We start from the raw sequence: 21,988 nt of genomic DNA, 5'->3' as shown, positions 1-21,988 counted from the left end.
GCTTACTATTGTTGTTTTTAAACTTGAGCTGGTGTTTAAGATGTGATGCTTGAGAGACTCATGATGTCTATTTAGATAGTAATTACTTCAACGACATGTATTTGCTTTATAGGAGCTTAAATATGAGGTAGAAACATCAGAGGAGATTTGGACGAACTTGGCCAGTCTTTTTTCAGACCTGAAAGACAAAATCCACCCTGGTGCTGCTGTACTCCTGTCTAATGAATTGGATCAAAGGAAAGCACGGTCAGTAAGCTCATTCAGCTTCTGCTTTGGCCACTATATTTACCTTTGGCAGTTGCTGTACTGCATTTTACTTATAAAACCATGGGCAATGACTACAAAAAATGGCAAAAGGACCTTTAAGAATCAGAATCAGAAAAAAATACACCTGTTTGATTAAAGAATTATAACGTCAGTGTTGAACTTTTAGTTCTATGTACACTGTCGTGTCCATGCATCAGTTGGCAACTTAAAACAATAATGGTGAAATGGTGGAAAAGATGAAGGAATAATAAGAGCTGTACAAATTCAGTGGTAAAAACATGACAAAATTGCAATAGATTTCAATGCATTTTCTGGTTAATCAAAAATCCTACTAGAACATAGCCTTATGCTCTAAAGCAGTAAAGTTTTTGTGTCATACACATAGTGTTTTAAGCATAAATAAGCATTTAAGAGTCTGGCAATTTGAAGTGGCCTTCCCGTTTTTTTAATTTCCACTTCTGTAATTTACCCATCGAACTTTCAATGTGCATGTTTTTGTGCCTTAATTTATGGAGCCAATTGGGAATGCTGGTTCCTGGAAACAGTAAATCTGCCAGTGGTGACTCACTCGGAGAACATTATGCACTTGAGTTCATGTTGTGTCTCATAAACTATTAATGACTACGCTGCACATTTATAAAAAAGTAAAAAATACAGTGTATTTTTGCACATTATATGCATTTCTCCTGAAAGCAGTGATCTGTATAGTATAATACATTAATAGATGTATGTATTAAATGCATATAGCAGAATATATATGAGGTCAGTGTTCTAGATTTAAGAAGAAAATGTCTGAATGTCAACAGCACAACTCTTTTTTTTTTTTTTTTTTACATGGTTGGGGGTTCTGAATTGTAAGTTACAAATTCTGATGTAAGATAAAGCAGATGCAAGTGTAGAAATTTAGTGTCCAAAATTTATAGAAATACCTGAAAACACCAAAAGACTAAACAGATGAATTAAAAAAGCAAAACCTGAATGTGAAGAATGACAACCATGAACAGCAAAAACAGAGAAAGAAGTGAAAACAAGTGCTAATTAACTAGTAACAAACAAACACGAGGTGCTGGGGCTGATGGGAAACAATGTTCCTGTCCATAATTCTGATACAACGGCAAATCAAAGTTAACGTACAGTATACTGTACATGTTTTTGCTTTGTGTTAACCTTTTTTTTATTATTAAATATGAATCCCAGCCAATATACCCCAGGAAACAATTAAAAACAATGGATAAAATCCAGACACACAAATGCAAGCAGTGTAAGCATCTTTGAATTTTCACACAGACAGTTCCTCAAATCAGATGTGTGTGGGACTGTTATTAATGCCACCACTAGGGTATTTTTTGTGCTACTTTTCATAATTTAAACCACATCATGGTCATATCTGACCACTCGCTCACACCCTTTTGTGACATGTTTTGTTTTGATCTCTTTAAAAAAGTAGATATCTTTGCACCCTAAGATTAAATGTATTAAATGTATGCATGTTTGTGTATCAGGTGGACAGCTGTGGTACTTGAGGTCAGTATGGAGTTGCAGAAGGCTCAGTTGGAGCAGCGTCTCTGGCAGGAGTACAGGCTGCAATATGAAGACTGCTCTCAGAATTTGAACCATTACTGGGAACAGTGTCAAGCATTTCTGAGCCTTTTAAAAAAACAACAGTATGACATCAAGCAGCTTCACAGCCGGATCAACAGCATCACTGTGAGTGACTGGGAAGCATCCACACCATAACCACACCAGGAAAACAACACCTCCTGGAAAGAAACCGCCAGCAAAAAACAATAGTTCATGAAATAAAAGTTATTCTTTATGCTCTAAAGACATGAGTAGGCATGATTGTTAGAAGGGCAAAAATTATTTGCATGCTACATATTAATCTCTAGATTTAGAATGATATGTATTGCATTAAAATACCAGGAGTGAGTGAGGAATGAAAGAGCTTCGAGTTTTTACATTTTTGGGCCACTGTGTATTAGTCTGCGAACTGTGGTGCTTTTGAACCCAAGGGAACATTGAGTTCTGTGTTACAGCCTGGCATTACTTGCAGGACTAAAAATACCTCCAGGTTCTCTAGCTCTGCTTCACAGAACAGATAGGTTAGATAAATGTTTTGGACAAGCTCAGAGAGAATTAGAGAATGTAAAATGTATGGTGACTAATACCATTAAAAAAAACATTGCAGTGGTCTTTGGGGGGGGGTAAACAAAATACTCTTTGATAGTATCAAGTGGGAAAACATTACTTGCTATACTATAAATAATCAAATGGGGATAAGAATACTATTACATGTACACACAGAGTACACAATCTCTAAAGTGAAATGGACAAAACATTGAGTATGCATTATGTATAGTAACGGTTCAGTGCTGTGTTACTTAAGGTTTATGTACACTACATGTGAGTGGATATATATATATATATATCCTTTTTTTTTTTTTGGATATCTTTTCAATCAGAGCTCTTTCTCCATGCCATATTTTCTTTTTTTTCCCCCTTTTACATCTTTTTTTGTTTGTTTAATATTATATGTGTCTTTTTTTTTCAACCAGGAACTGGAGGTACAATTGGAAGCATTGCGAGGAAATATTGAAAACGTACTAGAGGCTTTCAAGCTCCTTGTGGTAAAGTTGGAGCCCCAGGCAGCCCCTATGATCCAATCAGAGGCCAGGCTTCTCTCGCGTGATCTTGTGCATCTGAGCCAGGCACTAGTTAATACCCGGGAACAGCTCCAGGTAACAGATTTAATAACAGTTTCAAAGTAGCACGAATAACTGCATTGCCTTAAAACAGTCAAATCAAAAACATCCATAAGAAGACATGGTTACATGTGCATTTCCCACAGGAGGGCCTGGAAGATCATGTCTCTTTCGGTACTGATTTGGAATCACTAATGCAGTGTCTCAAAGGTTTTGAAAGTGTGCTGACCTCTCCTACTGCAAGCACTGAGCAGATAAAGGTGACCCAGGAAACTCTTACAGGACTTTTAATACGTACATTTTATCAACTTTTGAATTTGCAGTAATTCACTTACATGTGTATTTATAGGGATCACATTTACAGAAAGTAAATTTAGTTTAAAGACATCACATGTCAAGTTTCAAATAATCAAATAATAATGCAAATTGATTGATTGATTTATTATTATTAAAATAAGATTTCAAATGTTGTTGTTAACATTTCTAGGTTTTTATAAATGCTAACATTTTTGGTAAAGGAAATACAGATAAAGATAACCTTGATATGAAACATGTCAGCATGCTGTGGAAATGTAATTTTTTAGCCTTGTGGTATTTTAAAGCTTATTTAAACATTTTAGAATTTAAATGTGGACCCTTGAAATATGGAACTTCATTTCAGTCTTTTTTTTTCTTTCTCTCTTCTTTATGAGACATTATATAAATAAGAGGCTCCGCTGTACATTGACGATGTAAATTCGTTTTAAAATAAATTATTTTTTTTTTATATTGTTAAAATATTTTGGTTTTTAATCCAGAAAGTCTAATAAACTGAAATCAATCAGTATTATAAGATTACGTTTGAAAATACATGTATTCTCAGCTAATCTTTTACATTCTGCAAACTGAAATTGTTCTTTCTCTCCTTGTGCTCTATAAGCTGGCTCTTTTTGAGATGAGTGCACTGACCCCTGACCTCGGCGTTCTGAACGAGCGGAGTATCAGATTGCCATTAACTGCTACTGAGGCTCAACAGATGCAGATCCTCAATACAGACTGGGTGCAAGTCTTCACCAAGGCAATGAACAGACACAGGTGTGTGCTGCATAGACTGATTATTGGTTTTGTGGAACATATTAATGGTTATTGTTTCATTTAAAGAAATCCACATTTGTGAATAATCTAGGGTAGAAGTGGTTCAGAGGTAAAGTTTCTGAGGTAGATGAGATATGTTCAAATCATAATACTGCCTGATAGTTACTGTTTGCCCTTGGAGAAAAGGGCTTTAATGAATCTGTTTTATCTGTATAAATCTGTATAAATGATTAGCTAATTCTTACATTCATTCATTCATTCATTTATTCATTTATATTCAGTAATTACTCTATCCTGGTCATACTTGTGTTAGACACCCCACTCACACACTTTAACAAAAGCCCATTTCCTCCTTAGGGTGTAAACCTTCTAGCATGATTCTGAAAAAGTCCCCAGTGATACAAACTGTACATGCACAGTAGCCCGAGCTAAGGATTATAAAGGCATCTGCCAAATAAATAAATATAAATTTTAACATTTACATTATGTTTGCACACTGACCAGGCATAACAAATATGACCACCTCACTAATATTGTGTTGGTCCCCTTTTGCTGCCGAAACAGTTTTGACCCATCGAGCATTAACAGCATTAACTTCTTCGGTAAATTGAGCTACAAAACTCGTCTGTTGGATGATGCTCTCTACGCGTATCAATGAGTCTCGGCTGCTCATGACCCTGTCGCCGGTTCAACACTGTTCCTTCCTTGGAGCACTTTTGATAGATATCGAGTACTGCAGACCAGTAACATTCCACAAGAGCTGCAGTTTTGGAGATGCTCTGACCCAGTCGTCTAGCCATCACAGTTTGGCCCTTGTCAAACTCACTCAAATCCTTAGACTTGCCCATTTTTTCTGCTCCCAATACATCAACATTAAAGACAAAATGTTTACTTGCTTCCTAATATATCCCACCCACTAACAGGTGCCATGATGAAAAGATAATGTGTTATTCACGTCACTGGTCATAATGTTATAATGTCACAATGTTGTTCCTGGTCAGTGTATTTTGTGATTGTGTGCTAGTGATTATGTTGTGGGATTGTAGTTTTTGACAGCTGTGATGTTTTTTAGGGAAATGTCTGGTGCACAGTTATGTAATCAGAGCTTCCAGGAGAAGTGGCAAGCTTGGATAGCTCTACTGGATAAATTGGAATCCAGACTTACGGATGACATTTCTGGAAATGATTCTTCTATGAGAGAACAGCTTGCTGAACACCAGGTTAGATGTCTGTTTCTCTCTATTCTTCATCCCAGCTCTTTTATGCTTACTCACTGGCTACATTGTTAGGATACAACAGTGATGTTTTAACAGGTATCCAGTTTTGACCTGAAGCCATATCTGGTTATTAAAGAATGTATTCTTATCATCATATGTCATAGCTAATTGCTAAAATCAATGACATATTAGGAGGACGGGTACTTATTTAATGTTCTGTCATTGTATTTCTACAGAAGCTGAAGCTGGAAGTGCTAATTGGCCAGCAGCTTCTAGATGCTGTGGTCGGTGAGGCGTTGAGGCTTTTGGATCAAAATCAGGTTGAAGACAGGTGAGAGGCACTGAATGTACATACAGTATCAGGACAATTAATTACAATTAATTAATGACTTGTACTTGTTACTTGTAATTTGTTAATTACAATTAAATAACAAATTGTTACACTTACTCTTTTAAATTCTGCATCTATTGCTATGTAAATCACATAATTACAGAATTATTTTTTTATTTAAATAGTTAAGAAATTGTAAACATTTTAACTCAGTTTTTTTCACTGATCAGTAATGATAGAGAACTTTTTTAAGAGTTTTGTTTGCTACTTTGTGGTGGCACATTTCTTGAGGTACTTTACCCTAAATTCTGCTCATGAGATGTATTTATGTTAAAGTTCTGTTTAGATGTCCATGTGATGTCTAATTTTGAACATCATTTAGAAATTAAGTGATAAACTGAATTCGATTGTTTAAATAAATCACCTTTAGTAGATGTGCATTCTTGAGCTTTGTGTCATAAAAAGTTTATATTGGTTTGTGGGCTTTTCAGGAACGATCTGATTCTGAAGTTGACCCGGCTAAAGGAGCGATGGCGGGGAACACTGAATAGGGTTCAGCAGCGTAGCAGGTGCTTGGAGCAGCAGACTGAACAATGGAGGTTGTATAGGACAGGCCTGAAAAGACTTTGGAAGCTTTTGAAAGACTTTGAACATTTACTGTCACCTGCTGGATTGGCAGCTTGCAGCTTTCAACAGCTTCAACAATCTTTTCAGGACTATGAGGTAAGACTGCACAGAAGCACGTGTAGGCATTTTTCTTTCCACTTTAAACTTCAAAGTAACTGCTTGCACAGTGAATTCATGTTCATGATAAATAACAAATTGTATATAACATCATTCACTGCATTTTTACACTTTTTTATACCCCACTCCCTTGTTTCTCATATTTTCAAAATGTGTGTTTCACACCATCACAGCAGATATGCTCAGATAAATTTGATAATCTGATATAAACTGGATATACAATAGTTTAAAAATGCCTATCATTCTATGAGAGCAGAAAAAGAGGTCAACAATGCTGCATTTAATGTATGCACTTTATATATAATTGAAGTGTTCGCTTTGTGCTCCCTATGCCTAAATAAAAATTATGTAAGATCTCTAGCAGTATTAAGCATTTGTTTTATTTTTTTGTTTCCCACAGCAGGTTAAGGAGAAGCTGAGGGATCATGAGGAACTTTACACCCAGACTGTGCAGGTGTGCAGGCAGATCTTACCCCTGGCTGATATACAAACACAGGCTGAGCTGAAGGTCGAAATTGGGGCTTTGCAGGAATCCTGGGAACAAAATAATAGTCTGGTTGAGAAGAGAAAGGCTCTCTGTGAAACTGTCATTCAGGTATGCAATCAAATTCCTGCACACTGGAGGAATTTTTATAATATTAGATAATGCAGTCACACAAATGTAGATCTGAAGGAGGAAAGATAATGATGTAGATTGTATTTAAATGATGTATCTATTTAAAATATCATGTAGATGCAGACATACTACAGCAAAATATATATTGGAAAATGACAATGGCTGTAGTGTACAAGTTTTATCATTTTATTTTAACCTGGAACATACCACAGAATTTAGTTACTGTGATGCATTCACAGTTATTTTTCCATTACAGAATTCATAGACCATAAATATATGTCTAAGGTACACAAAGTATTAAAAATATTACAGGGCTTTTAGAGGTTTAATTTCCAATGCAAGAAATTGATCATGGACTCAGTAAATCCTTTATTCATAAACAGCATGAGTCTGCCAAGCCAATGCTTTGCATGAAAGGTTTGTTTAGCTGCCACTGACCTACATACTCAATTTTAACTGCAGAGGATAAAATGTAAGAGCATTGTTTCCCTTTACGCACCTGCTAGAGCAGTGGAATGGTGTTGCAGATATTGCCTGCAAATGGGTGAAATTTACATTAATTTGCAAGACCAAATCTCTCTATCCATTATTGTGTATAAGCCATTATCACTAAAACTGACTCAGGAATAAAGGTTTATTGTAAACTCTAGAAAAGTGATTATATAGATTTATATAGCTCCTACATATTGATATAATGTCCATGTAACTGCAGCAAAATAAATGTTGGATGTGTTTAATGCAATTATGTTGATCCATTAAACTATTTTCTGAGGAATAGTAAAATATGCATAGCGCTACCATCATGCATTTTCATGAAGACATGATCAAATTTAACCTTATGTGACATTAGGTGATTACAAAGTCATATGATGAGTACAGTCTGTCACCTGTATCTTTTAGGCAAGTTAATTTTCATTAAGCTTTATGCCAGTTGTCACAATTGTAAGCAACTTTAAGTGCAGTGTTGCCAAAAAGTTTAAAAGACAGATTTGCAGAATGGTAAGTTTGTGGGAGGAATTTTCTGGAATTAGACTGTATTTTTTGGACTATAAGCCGCTACTTTTTTGAATGTGTTGAACCCCGCGGCTTAAACAACGAAGCGGCACATTTATGAATTTTTCCTGGGTTTTTCCCGGTTTCACAAACTTTAAGCCAAAAAACTGAGCGACATAACATTAGACCAATGAAATTACCGAACGGAAACGAGAAAACGCACCTCGCCTGTGTTCTGAATCTGGGTCATGGGAGAGCTCGCTAACTCCAGTTGCAACAGAAATCATATAAGTACAGACAGTTTTCCAAAACTCGTGCTTTTATATTTTTCTTAGCAACAGCGTTACGGGTTAGTCAAAGAAACTTAGAAATGAGCATCAGAAAATAATAAGGACATAATCCTCGGTCTTGCACACATGCAGTGATATCGGGAAAATGCGGCGGCAGGCTATTCCCAAAATGCCGCTCTGCTCTTAAAGGAGCCACAACATATTTCACCCGTTACACAGTGTAACAGGCACTCTCTTTTGTTAAAGCCTGTGTAAAGTTTATTAGTTTCAGTGTAGACACCTGCGGCTTATAGACAGGTGCGTCTTATATAATCTTATATACAAATCAATATCAAATATCAATATATACATATTGAAAACAAGCATTTCAACATAGTAAAGCCACAGTTAATCAAGTTTAAAAACAGACATGTTACTGTTGTAGTAGACAAATGCTGAGAAGAGAATGGAATGAAGAAACTAGAAACTAAAAGGCTTAATTAAAAGAAAAAAAAAAGAAAAAAGAAATATATATATATATATATATATATATATATATATATATATATATATATATATATATATATGCATTAGTATATAAATGCAAAAGCATATTATAAAATTTTATAAAAAACTTCCACATAAATTTTTTTCTGCTCTGTTCTAGAATTGGAGTTGCTGTGAGGATGGACTTGCTGATAGTGCGCTCCATCTGAGAGAGATTTCTCTTAGACTAAAGCAGCCCCCCCCAGACAACATAGAACTTCAGGAGAAGCTTATAAAGGTACTTGATTTTATTTGAAATAGTGCCTACGTGTGTTGGACCAATTTATAAAAATTATACTCAGATACTCAGAAAAAAAAATTTAATAAGTCATGCCCAATGCTTTTTTTCCTGCACAGTAGAAAAGGTGATTGATGTTTTCTAGCAACCATTAGCATGTGTCAAGGCTATTTAAAGGACACTTAAACTGATGTAATCATATAGAGTTGATCTTGTCTAATTGTCCTGAGTGATTAAAGGGGTTTTGTCATTATGTAGCTCAATAGAAACTCTTTAGCAAGCCAAAAAAATCAGCTGTAGCTCCAAGAAATTGTGGAAAGAATCACTACCCCTACTGGGCTATTGTCGATTTGAAAGTGTCCCTCCCTCTGCCCCTGCCCCCTTGTTCTCCACTCACCCACATTTCCCCCTTTCCGCCTCCTGCCTTCCCCCCAGCAGGCCTTAATCCTGACTGCTAGTGACAGAGTGACAGAGAGAGAGAGGACTAGGCTTAGGCTGCAGCAGGAGCAGGGATTCAGCTCAGTGTCAACTGCTGTGTTAATGCAGGAGGACGAGAACGCTTTGGAGCTGTGGGCTGAAGGATTGAGGAAGCTGGTTACCATGAAGGCAGACATCTCACAGTATGTCCTGCCCACAGACATTGTGCTTCTTCAGGGGCAGGTGGAGGAACTGCACAGCCAGTGGGAGGAACTTTGCCTGAAGGTGAGCAAAATAGAGGGGAGTTGTTGGGGCAGGGGACTGACTGGTGTTCTGGCAAACAAGGCCCCTGAAAAAAATCGGGGGAGAGAATGCACAGCCTACACATAAGAAAAGAGAGGGAAAATTTAAAATGTGACTTGTTTTGAAAACAAATAGCTTTAAAATAAAATAGTGATCACTTTGATATGGGGGCTGCTCTGTGGAAACTCTTGGATGGCTGCAGTTAGTTAAAGTGAAATCCAGCAATGTCTGTATTACCTGTTTTTCTTTTTTTGTTTTGTTTTTTACCAAAAAGCCATGGTTGTTCTTAGAATCCAGTCTATTTAAGTGGGATTTACATGTGTAAATGAAGCTAAGAAATAATTTAACATTGATTTTACAGCTAGCAGGAAGGTGAACTAATGTTTGTTATCCAAATTACACGACTGAAAAAAATTGCATCTCCCTTTATAAATATGATATCCATATATTTTAATAAGTTTGCCTCCAAACTCTTTGTTTATTTACAGAGTGTTTTTTGTATTCTTGTTCTTTAATTATTTACACCGCTATTCTTTTTGACATTTCTACTGTCCTCACGTCTGCAGACCAAATGTGGACTCCATTATTTGGTTGATTTTTTAGCTAATTGCCCTGTTAAATTTGCTTTGTTTTGAATTGTTGTGGGTTTGTTTTTCAGTGTGGGTTTGTTGTTTTGCTCCTCAGTAACATTTTACTGGTTATCTTTTCTCTGGTACTGTAAGTGTGTTGTGCGTGCGTGCGTGCATGTGTGTGTGTGTGTGTGTGTGTGTGTGTGTGTGTGTGTGTGTGTCTTTGATGACAACAGGTTGCAGGTGGACTCAGTCACTAGAACTGGATAGCAGATGGCTAAGCAGGGCCATGCTCAGGCTTTGAGGTCTAGATCTTTTGTGCGATTGAGTGGATAACACGGGTCCCTCTGAGCAACTGGGAATCACAATAGATCATTGCCTCTGGGGAATAGTTATCTGCTATGTTAAATTGTGAAACCCAGTTCATAAAATTGCATTAAAAGGCACAATAATTAAAGCATTGGGTGTGAAATGAACCTGATGCTTCCACTGTGAATGCTTAGCAGGAGACTCCATTCACTTAGAAACCAGTAATAAAGAAGAAATAAACCTGGTTAATTTTACTTGTGCTGTTAGTAACTCTGCCTATCAATATATTGTCGATAAGATGGCAGACAAAGATCCTGCCGTTTCAACTTCTTTCAAGTTTCCAGGTGTGACGTTAATGGAATTCTGAGAAAAAGATGCACTTAAGACTCAGCACCATTTGAATGACATAGGGACTGAGGGAACTGAACCGTTAATGTCCCCTACTGTGCTATGGTGCTTGCAGAAACTAATAAAGGAGCCCTTACTGTCAAGCGGTGCTTGTAGCTACAGTGGCTTTAACTTTTATTTATAACTTAACTGTATCTCATCCATGACATGAAGGTTTCTGTTTAAAAGCCCCTTGTGTAATCCTTTTAGTATGAGGTAGGCCTCCTTTTTTTTTTTTTCTTTCAGAAAACTATGATCGTATAATACAATTGAATTGGCACATTCATTTTTGCCTGTCCACTTTTGAGCTTTTTAAAGCGACAAAGAACTTTCCTTTATTATAGAAAGGATTAGACATTTTCTGTTAGCGCTTTTAACAATAATCTCAGAGCAGCATTATAGTAATCCAGAGGCAAAACAGTCACAAGAAAAAACTCTCTGTAATGGCATTAAGAACCAGACTTAAGAAGGAGGTGTTTATGTTTATGATTCTTTGCACTTCTTAAGTCTACACCAACCAGCTAAGATTTTCCCAGTAAATTAAGGGTGATTTTTGGGCACAGATGTTTTGAAATAGTAAATCTTTATGGTATATTTGTGAGACCATCCACAACAGCTAAAATCTAGCAACAAGACCGATGAGTACATATTGAAAGAACAAGTTTTGTGATTATTTATGTATTTTTTGCTTTCACACTTGCTGATAAATCAATATCATCCTGAATATGTCTTTGTGTAAAGGTATCCAAACGCAAACAAGAGATCGCTGACCACCTGAATGCATGGACCGTTTTCAACGACAAACACAAGGAGCTTTGCGAGTTGTTAGCCCAGATGGAGAGAAAGGTTATGCACAGCAGTGATTACTTCAGCATCGAGGAGATGGTTGAGAAACTGAAAAAGGTAACACTAACCATCTGGGCTGTGATTTACTTTTAATTTACGTGTTGTTACGTGTTGTTGACATTTACGTGTTGGATATTGGAGAGGGATTGAAGGTATCCTGAGGCAGGACTGGGTATAAGATTGGACAATTTTTTGAGATCAGGATTTCATAGAGATACTACTCTCCTATAATATTTACTAGTTAGACCAACTGTCATGTGTAATTAAATGTTAATTAAATGATTGCTACAGAACATAATTGGGCTTCTTTTTGTGAGAGACATCACACTATACTTTTGGCTGTGTTTTATTGAATACATTAACAATATAATATATGTTCTTATTTGCTAACAAGTAAATAAGCTAAAAAATTATGGATTTTTTTTTTTACGTTTAATTCTTTCCACACTATCATTTAATTAAACTGAACAATGCTAGGGATTTGGCCAAACAACTAAATATGTGAAATTGTAGTGTCAGCACTAACCATTCATGTAGAATATAAGACACTTATTGTTCTTTCACAACAATGTCACCTCTCCTCTCATAATCTAAAGTGTTACATTATACACAGGACACTCATTAGCACATAGTTTATTGTCGAGTTCTTTCACTAGCTTCACAGTGGCCCAGTGATTATCAGAGACCTGAAAGCAGCCATTGTTTTTCCTGGATGTCGTTATTGGCAACAGCTAGTGAATTGCTGATCAAAATAAGCAAAGCCAAACTGAACAAAACAGGTGAAGCCACAAAAGCTCACCAGTTATACAGAGAAAAAAGTGTCTGTGCCTCTCCAAATGAAGGCACCTTGAAATGTTCCGTTTTTAATAAGAGACCCTAAGAGCCAAGTCACGCAGTTTTGACAGCTGCTAGGCATAGACCAAGGCTGTGTTTGAGATGGATTTATTAGCAAGTAAAACATCCCAGCTTCCTTTTAAAAGCAGCTGAAGCTCATTGTTTGTATTTTTCCAGGACTGCATGGAGGAGATTAACCTCTTCAGCAAGAATAAGAGCCATCTTAAGCGGCTGGGGGAGCAACTCCTTTTAGCTAAAGACCAAGCTAAAGAGGCCACTGTCCATTCCATGCTGCAAGATGCCAATGATCGTTGGCAGCATCTGTTTGACCACATTGAGGCCAGGTGAGAAAACCAGGAATACAAGAGGTGCATGATGGGTCTTATGTGTTTTTGTATTAATCACCTGTGTCCACTCAACCATACAGTTTTCAGCATTTACATGGTTCTAATTGATATGGTATCCTACTAGATAACATTTAATACAGGGTACAAATTGCAGGGGGTTTAGTTGGATCTGTTTATTTATTATTCACTAAAAAAGCTTAAGTATCTATAACAAAAATATCTTTGTAAAATATAACAAAGTGTCTTTGTGAATCAACTTAGTCTTGTTACCTAAATAGAAAAAATTTATTATCCATATAATTCACGTTAAAAGGTTTCACTTGCTTGTGTTCAGCAGCATCCTGAAATCTGGTTTTTAACTAATACTTCTATAATTAATTATCTGCAATTCACAAAAAAACAAAAAACAAATAATAACTTGACATTAAATAATACATACATTATCTCACATAAATGAGTACGCCCCTAACATTTTAGCAACCCTTTAATTACATCTCACAATACTATAGAAATTAAACTTGGATATATTTTAGAGTAGTGTGCAGCTTGTATAGCAGCATAGATTTACTGTCATCTGAAAATAACTCGATAACTCAATAAAGCCATTTTTGTCAAAATTACTGCCAACAAAGTGAGTACACCCTGTGAACATGTCAAAACTTTGTCTATATTGTGTGTGAGCACCATTGTTATCTTGCACTGCTCTAATCCTTCTGGGCATGGAATTCACCAGATTTGCACAGTTTGTTGCTGGGATCCTCTTCCACTTCCATAATGACATCAAGGAGCTGCTGGATGTTAGACTCAGCAAGGCAGTTGTCATCTTGGCAGTGTGTTTGGGGTTGTTAGTATGTTGGAAAACTTCTTTTTGGCCCAGTTTTTGAAGGGAGGGCATCATGTTCTGCTTCAGAATGTCATAGTACATATTGAAACCCATGTTACCCTCCCCAGTACCAGCAGCACTCATGCAGCCCCAGACCATGATGGTACCACCACTATGCTTGACTGTAGGCAAGACACAAATTTCTTGGTAGTCCTCACAAGGGCATCACCATTTACATTTACATTTGCGGCATTACGCTCTTGTCCAGAGTGACGTACGAAAGTGCTTTGAGTCTCTATCAATGAATAATCAACACTGGTACACTAAATTACACGCTTAATATACATATCAAAAATCACCACACAGGCTGGTGTATAAGTTATATAAGTACAAGTTTTGTTTCAATTTGTGGTTGATTTCATGTATCAAATGTTTTACATGAAAATCTTTTGTCTATTGTGTTTTTCTACCCTATAGCACTGTGACCAAATTAGCTTTTTCACAATTACATATTTTGCCTGTATGGGTGATATTGTGCCCCAAAGCTAATAGTTTGTGAGAAGAAAATAGGGATTTTGGGACAGCCTAAGAGCCTTTTACTGAGGTGCATTCCTTTTATGAATCAATTCACTTATGTAGACCATGATATGGACAGGCAGAGTCAGAGTCAGCCAGATGGTGCTAGCAGTGGAGGCAGGGAGATTATTACTATTACTAGTGTTGGCTTTGCCATATGGTTGGCCTTGATATTGCAGTCACTCCACAGCCTTTATGTGTCTGTCTATGTGTGTTTAAAGAGGTTAGAGGGGGATTTTGAGTGGCGAGAGATGTCATGTCAAATTAGCTATATGACACAATGGGGTCAGGTGAGCAGTATTCCCTCAAGTGTGCAGCAGGCCATGTTCACAATACCATGCTGTCAATTCTGCACTCAATAGCTTCTGATTGTACCATTACAATGCAACTGTATAATCCCTGTAAAGCACAAAGCAGCCGTTCACAGCCAGTTTGGGTTTGAGCAGAGATCATCAGACTCAGTTTCCGGTTGAGCTTATGAACAATCATTACACTGACAAGATTTTCTTTGCCCTGATTTTTATTATCTAATTACAATAAACAATTAATTCATATTACAATTTTAACAAAATCCATCAACATTCATTTAATTTATTTTTAATTTTACTTGTAGTACAGCTCTATTCTAGACCCAACTTTTGAACTGCAGTGTTCTTGTGCTTTGTCGGAAGTGAGGGTAACTATGGTTACTTGTTTTGAGCGAAGGCATTGTTGGTAGTACGTTGCCATGGTGCATTTTGAGAGACAGGGAGACACTTTAGGCTGTGCAGGATAGATAAAAGCTTTTCAGTGGACAACAAAGAAAATGCAGCTTTTAAGGTACCTTTTAAGAAGCCTTAGTAAAGTTGCATTTATGCATTAACACAGTGCAAATTAGCGAAATTGTAGTGCTCCTTCTGTTGGTGTATGAAGGAATGGAATTGTTTGCAAATGTATTTGTATTATTTCTACCACTTTTGTATCTGTTTTCAGACTGAACAAGCTCAAAGAGACTCTGGCTGCTGTGCAACAACTTGATAAGAACATGAGTAACTTGCGGAGCTGGCTGTCTCGCATCGAAGCAGAGCTGTCCAAGCCTGCACACTATAGCATTTGCGATGGAGACGAGATCCAGAAGAGACTGGAAGAGCATCAGGCAAGCTAGTTTTAGATTTATTAATTTTTTTTAGTTTTAGTAAAATAGTAAAATAATTTTAGTATTTAGTTTAGTGTTTATGTTGGTTTTTTTAACAAATCACAGAAAATGACAGTAAAAAAAATAATGTTACCCGAAGAGTTAATACTGAAATTTTGCAACCCAATAATCCCCAGATTCTCAGGCAGATGCAAGTTCTTTAAAAACGGAGGCATATATAATATATTATATTAATTATATAAACACTGTTGAAAATTTGAAACTCCTTGCTTACTCTTCACTCTGCTGAGGATCAGTATTAGTTCCAGTCAAACTGTTTGACTACATGATAATCAGCACGAAATTCACGTTTTCAGTAATGTACATAATAACGTACAAGAACTATTAAATGGCATTTGAGGGTCATAATAAAATGTAATTATTTCTCGCATTGTAAGTTCCAAACAGTTTATGCCTTTCAACACCAATACCTCTGTGTGTCCAGGAGCTGCAGCGGGACATTGAACAGCACACAGAAAACATAACATCAGTCCTCACTTTGTGTGACATGCTGCTGCATGATGAGGATGCTTGCAGCGACAACAGTGAACATGATTCCATCCAACAGACCACTTCCAATCTGGACCAACGCTGGAGAAACATCTGCTCTATGTCCTTAGAGAGGAAGATCAGGTAAGGAGTAGGCATACTTCATTCCTACTACAGTCCATACTACAAATGATCTATTGTATAATAAACATACAATATCATCTAAATCTTTCAGGATCGAGGAGACCTGGAGGCTTTGGTGTAAGTTTCAGGAAGATTATCTGCAGTTTGAAGACTGGCTGAACATAGCTGAGCATGCTACCCCTGAACCAGCATCATCTGATGCTCTCTACACCGTGGCTAAAGACGAACTCAAGAAATATGAGGTGAGATTCAGTGTCATTTGAGACATGATAGAGTGATTATTATATATATATATATATATATATATATATATATATATATATATATATATATTATATAGAATCACAATTTATTGATTGATTGATTGATCATTTTAAAATTGTATTTATTATTTTATTTTTGTTTGTTTTTAAAATAAATTTTATTTTATTATAAAATTTTGATTCAAATTGTATGTGTAAATAATCAACGAAAATCAGTAAAAAGAGGGGACACTGGCAAGGGTTTAAAAGAGCAATATGCAATAAGACATTGATACAACATTGTATAAAAACACTACATGGACAAAGATACATTTGGACCTCACCAAACTGTTAGCACAAAGTTGAAGGCCCAATTGTATAGGATTTTTATTTGTAGTAGAATTCAATTTTACTCTTACTTGTACAAGGAGGCCCAAATGTTTTCCAACATGACTGTACCCCTGTGCACAAAGTAAGCTTAAAGAAGATTTTAGAACACATACACATACACTCCAGAATCTAGTGTATGTGTATGTATACTGTAAATGTGGAACTGTAAATGTGGAGTAATATATTTAAAAAGCACATATTAATTTTATGTTCAGGTGTCCACAAACTTTTGTCCACATGAGATATATATATATATATATATATATATATATATATATATATATATATATATATATATATATATATATATATATATATATATATATATAAATTAATTTAATCAGACTATAAGATAATGGCAGAACAGAGGTAGAACATAGAGAGGTGAGAATACTGGAATACAGTAGATTCCTGTTACTGGCTTAATTTGCTCTTGTAATTATTGAATTTGAATTGTTTGCAAACATGCAGGCTTTTCAAAGGGAGGTACAAGAAAAGCTGCCCCAACTTGAAATGATTAATAGCCAATACCGACGTCTGGCTCGGGAGAACCGTACTGACTCAGCTAACAAGCTACGGACCATGGTGCACCAGGGCAACCAGCGCTGGGATGCTCTGAATATGAGAGTGGCAGCCATCCTGCGCAGGCTGAGGGTGAGTCTACCACACCACTTGTGTTGCCTGGGCACAAGAACACTAATATCTGAGCTTTGTAGTGTTATAGTTCCTTCTATGAATATCCGTATTTTCTTAAATACTTTGTTGTTCTGGGTCATTAGAGAACCAGCTAGTTTTTTCATGTATTACTTATTGATCTACAAGCTCCAAAAACTTTATAAGACTAACAAAAACATTAATAAAAGTATTAACTTATAAAAGATATTTTGTCAGACAATAGTGTATAGGCATTTTTTTGCATGCATTTAACAATTGAGGGATTCACCATGTTTTCTGTCTCTGCAGCACTTTACAACTCAAAGAGAGGATTTTGAGGGAACACGAGAGAGTCTGCTGGTCTGGCTGACTGAGATGGACTTGCAACTTACCAATGTAGAACACTTCTCAGAGAGCAACATCGAACACAAGCTGAAAAAGCTCAAAGTAAATATAAATTTTTTCCCCCTTTAATAATCACTTACTCCAGACCTAAAAAATTAATTTTCTGTGACTGCAGTTCCTGATTGATATTTGTGGACAAATGTTGGAGCATAAGTTGTTCAGGACATTTCAAATTTACACCAGCATTTCACTGATAAGAGGAAAAGTGTTTAGTTTGCTTAATTTGGATGTTTTTTTTAATAAATTTTACTTCCTGCATTTCAGTTAGTCCCACTTCCAGTGGGCCAGGTGCATAATCCCTCCATACACTCAACTACATATGTCAGAATACAGATGAGAAAAAAGTCACTTTCATATTAGTATGCGATCCAGCAGCACTTAAATTGAATAGTGTTGTTGGTTGTATTTGTTGGTTGTATATAAATATGTTGTACTTCAAACAGTTGTATTCATGCAGTTGTACTCCTGTGTCTGTAATTAAAGGGTCTCAAGAAGACGATAACTCGGAACACAGACAAGATTGATGCTCTGATTGTGTTTGGTGAGGGTCTGATACAGAAGAGTGCCCCCCTGGATGCTGTGCTTATTGAGGATGAGCTCGAAGAACTGCATTCCTACTGCCAGCAAGTGTTCAGCCGAGTGGCCTACTTCCACCAGCGCCTCACTAGCCCTCAATCTGTATGCTGCACTTTGCTCTTTTCTTCTGCATTTCACTACCTGACCTACTGATTACACAGACATGTGCTTACATATCAGATTAATTTCTTATTGCCTGTTTAGAGGGTTAGTTACTGAGTAATTCAGTGTAACTTAAGCTGATACAATGGGACCAATGGCTAGCATAGGCTGAATCTTATTTTAAGGTTACAATGAGTGCAGAATGTATTTATAAAAATCTGGTACAAAACTAACTCAGCTAGAACTAAAATAACTTAAAGCAAAACAATCAAAATATTAGATGTTACATTTTAAAATAAATAAATATAAAAAAAAAAAGTATTCTACTTTTTAAAATATGCACTGAATATTCACTGTTCAGACTCACTGTACCCTTGGATTCCTGTTTTTTTGGCACTTTGGGGCAAAAAACATGCTGTTAGTTAAGTCAAAATTGTAACTCCACCCCATTCTGATATTCATTGTGAGCACTTTCATAGACATACTCATTACTCACATCCTTTTTCCATTCTGCATTGTTTCCAGATGTTGGACAAACCTGATCTTGGCATCAGCAAGAGCACTGCAGGGATGGAAGATTCTGATGTAGCCAAACCAAGTAATGACACATCTACCAGCCAGACCTCCATGTCCCTTCTGTTTCCCCCACCAGAGCGGTCAGGCTGTGATACACCGCTCAGTGTCGACTCCATCCCCCTAGAGTGGGACCACACTGGAGATGTGGGTGGTTCCTCCTCACATGATGAGAATGATGATGCAAGCTTGTTCAGCTGCCTTTCAGGTAACTGCTGAATACTAAGAATTCAGATGGCAAGCATTGTGTTCAAGTCCAGTTTGTTTCTCGGAACTGTAATGAGTAACCAAGACATAGTTATTATGTTACAGATTATAAGTACATACTACTCAAATTTTTCTTTTTTATTATATACTAATTTCTGTCCTCTTGAAAATGAGACATGGCTAATTTGTTAGCTGACACCTGTCACAATTATGGCAACTAGTACATTATAGTTTTTAACCCCACTGTAGGCCAAAAATAGCAACTGGTCAGTTTTTTACTATTTGTAAAATAAAATCTGTTAACTATCAAATTTTACAGTATAAAAAAAACTAAATCCCATAATGCCACTAGACATTTCCCAACAGCCATTCTGCTTGCTGTCCTATAAAATTATCAAATTAATTATAAGTGCTTGCAACTGAAATATTTTGGGTTTATTACAAGTAAAACAAGGATTAACTTGTCAAATGATTGTTTTGGTATATGTTTTCTTAACCAACATTGTAGTTATTTTGTTAATGAGTTAGAGCAGTGGTCCCCAACCACCGGGCCGCGGGACCAGCACCGGTCCGTGGGTCAGTGGGTACCAGGCTGCACAGAAAGAATACAAAACTTACATTATTTCTATTTTATTTATTATCTGATTCTGAACGATGTTTTATTTAGGAAAATTTCCGGATTTTCTCTACCACATCTGTCTATGACTCACTCTTGATGCATGTCATGATGCCTCGGTCACATGTCTTACCTACATCTGCTACCTTCTTAAAGGGGCTGCTCCGGCCGCTAACACATTTTTAACACATTTTGCCGGTCGTATCATTATATTTTGTTGTATTTATCCGCCACACCTTAAAGGCCGGTCCGTGAAAAACAATGTCCGACATTAAACCGGTCCGTGAAAATATTAAAATAAATCCAGTCAGATTTGGGGACCACTGAGTTAGAGTACTCTGCTACAAAATGACCCAAAATGCCTGAGACTATTTCTGAGCCTAAAGTTGTTTATTCCCTCAGGTGTGGACGACAGCTCTAGGGCTTTTGTAAACTCCACAGTGCAGCCTCAAACAGCGATATCAGGTGGGATTCGGCCACTTTTAGAGATGTATCTAAAGCTGGGCATGCTGCACATACTCAACACTTTCTCTTACTAAATTCTCATTACCTCCTGTGCACTTCCCATTTAACCAAGCAATGTGTGTGAATAGATTGGGCACACAGGGCATCAAAAAACTCTCATTATACTCCTACTTGTCCTGGGCTTTTTTTTTGTCTTCCTCTCTGTCTTTTGTGTATGAACAAAAACATCTTCCTGTCCTCCCACTGACCCAGCTGGCTTGATGCTGAGCATGAAAGCCTTAGCTGGGTTTAGAGAGGGGGAGCTGAGTACCTATCTTGCCCACACTAAGGAGAAGAGGAGAGGGCATGGAGAGGTTAGACTCCTCACTCTCAGCAGACTCAGTCCACCCACACCCTCTCCCTGTACACAGCTGCTGCATGGCACAATGCTGATGGGCATGCCATGATAACGCTGATAATACTGACACTTTCTCACCTCAGGAATGAAGGGGCAGTGCTCCATCACTACATTTGCACGTGTTGCTGCATGTGCAGCGAACAAATCATAATTGCTTTCTTTCCTTCTTTCTTTATTTCCCAGTCCCAGGACACGATGTAAGAGATCACAGCTGGCACTCACAGGCTGTTCCAGATAAAATCCCCTTTACCCTTCCTGATACAAAAGAACATGCACATGAACTTCCTGAACATAAAAGCACACCATACAAGCAAGGCTACGTGAGTATATTCAACAAAAATATAATAAAGCTGAATCAACTGCAAAAGTATTGGTAGCTATTGTAAAACTGAGTGAAATTGTTATAAAATATAAAAATTGTAGGTAATTAGCTAAACGGTGAGACGTGTGTGTCTTTGTAAGTTCAGTGATTTTAGAGGGACATGATTGTTGGTGCTGGAGATTTTAAACTTGTACTTGGTTTGAATTGGTTGGTCTCTTGGGAATTCCACATATTTCTGTGTGCATGTGGAGTTGAACCATATCAGCTATATCTGTATATCCTGTTGACACTAGGTACACTAATATCAACTTTTTCAACAATGGTCAATAGGCTCAGCTGATGTCTGAGTGCAGCAGCAGCATTAAGAATGTGAAGAAGGTCTCACTCATCCTGGATGATGATGAATATCAGGAGGGCCAAGGAGGCCTCACCAGCCTCACTGCTGCAGACAAACAGCCGAGTAATTAAGACACACACACACACACACACTCACACACTCACACAAACCCCTTACAGTTTTATTCACCACATAGTACCCACATAGTACATGTTTTACATGCAATAAATATTATATTTGAATGCACACCACACCATATATACGTATATAAACTGATACATATATATATATATATATATATATATATATATATATATATATATATATATATATATATATATATATATATATATGTAGATATGGGGTCAAGGGCATTGCTCAGGGGCCCAGAAACAGCAACGGAAAGGAAGATGCAAAATTCTTCAATTATTTTGTCAGTATTAACATATAAGCATACACTGCACAATTCTATGTTACACATTTGTAA

General features: G+C 36.8%; 1 protein-coding gene across 11 annotated transcripts in view; it reads left to right on the top strand.

Annotated features, from left to right (window-relative positions):
- syne2a (spectrin repeat containing, nuclear envelope 2a) overlaps window positions 1-21,988 on the top strand; it is a 57,860-nt gene that overhangs the window by 27,660 nt on the left and 8,212 nt on the right. For 6 of the 11 annotated variants that reach the window (XM_083562046.1, XM_083562045.1, XM_083562047.1 and 3 more), the window contains 23 exons: window positions 113-246; window positions 1,770-1,974; window positions 2,823-3,005; window positions 3,116-3,229; window positions 3,889-4,043; window positions 5,116-5,263; window positions 5,497-5,591; window positions 6,083-6,314; window positions 6,736-6,930; window positions 8,881-8,997; window positions 9,433-9,699; window positions 11,724-11,885; window positions 12,840-13,006; window positions 15,381-15,543; window positions 16,028-16,215; window positions 16,307-16,457; window positions 17,319-17,501; window positions 17,811-17,948; window positions 18,390-18,584; window positions 19,110-19,365; window positions 20,383-20,445; window positions 21,026-21,162; window positions 21,495-21,624. In XM_083562046.1, coding sequence (XP_083418172.1) covers window positions 113-246; window positions 1,770-1,974; window positions 2,823-3,005; window positions 3,116-3,229; window positions 3,889-4,043; window positions 5,116-5,263; window positions 5,497-5,591; window positions 6,083-6,314; window positions 6,736-6,930; window positions 8,881-8,997; window positions 9,433-9,699; window positions 11,724-11,885; window positions 12,840-13,006; window positions 15,381-15,543; window positions 16,028-16,215; window positions 16,307-16,457; window positions 17,319-17,501; window positions 17,811-17,948; window positions 18,390-18,584; window positions 19,110-19,365; window positions 20,383-20,445; window positions 21,026-21,162; window positions 21,495-21,624 — 3,778 coding nt within the window. The remainder of the gene's footprint in view (window positions 1-112; window positions 247-1,769; window positions 1,975-2,822; window positions 3,006-3,115; window positions 3,230-3,888; window positions 4,044-5,115; window positions 5,264-5,496; window positions 5,592-6,082; window positions 6,315-6,735; window positions 6,931-8,880; window positions 8,998-9,432; window positions 9,700-11,723; window positions 11,886-12,839; window positions 13,007-15,380; window positions 15,544-16,027; window positions 16,216-16,306; window positions 16,458-17,318; window positions 17,502-17,810; window positions 17,949-18,389; window positions 18,585-19,109; window positions 19,366-20,382; window positions 20,446-21,025; window positions 21,163-21,494; window positions 21,625-21,988) is intronic. The other 5 variants (XM_083562050.1, XM_083562049.1, XM_083562044.1 and 2 more) reach the window with 4 other exon arrangements.

Source organism: Silurus aristotelis (assembly GCF_946808225.1).
Source record: "Silurus aristotelis genome assembly, chromosome: 15".
NCBI classification, from domain to species: domain Eukaryota; kingdom Metazoa; phylum Chordata; class Actinopteri; order Siluriformes; family Siluridae; genus Silurus; species Silurus aristotelis.
Note: the sequence above shows the minus strand (reverse complement) of the source record. Positions and strands in the feature narration are given on the sequence as shown.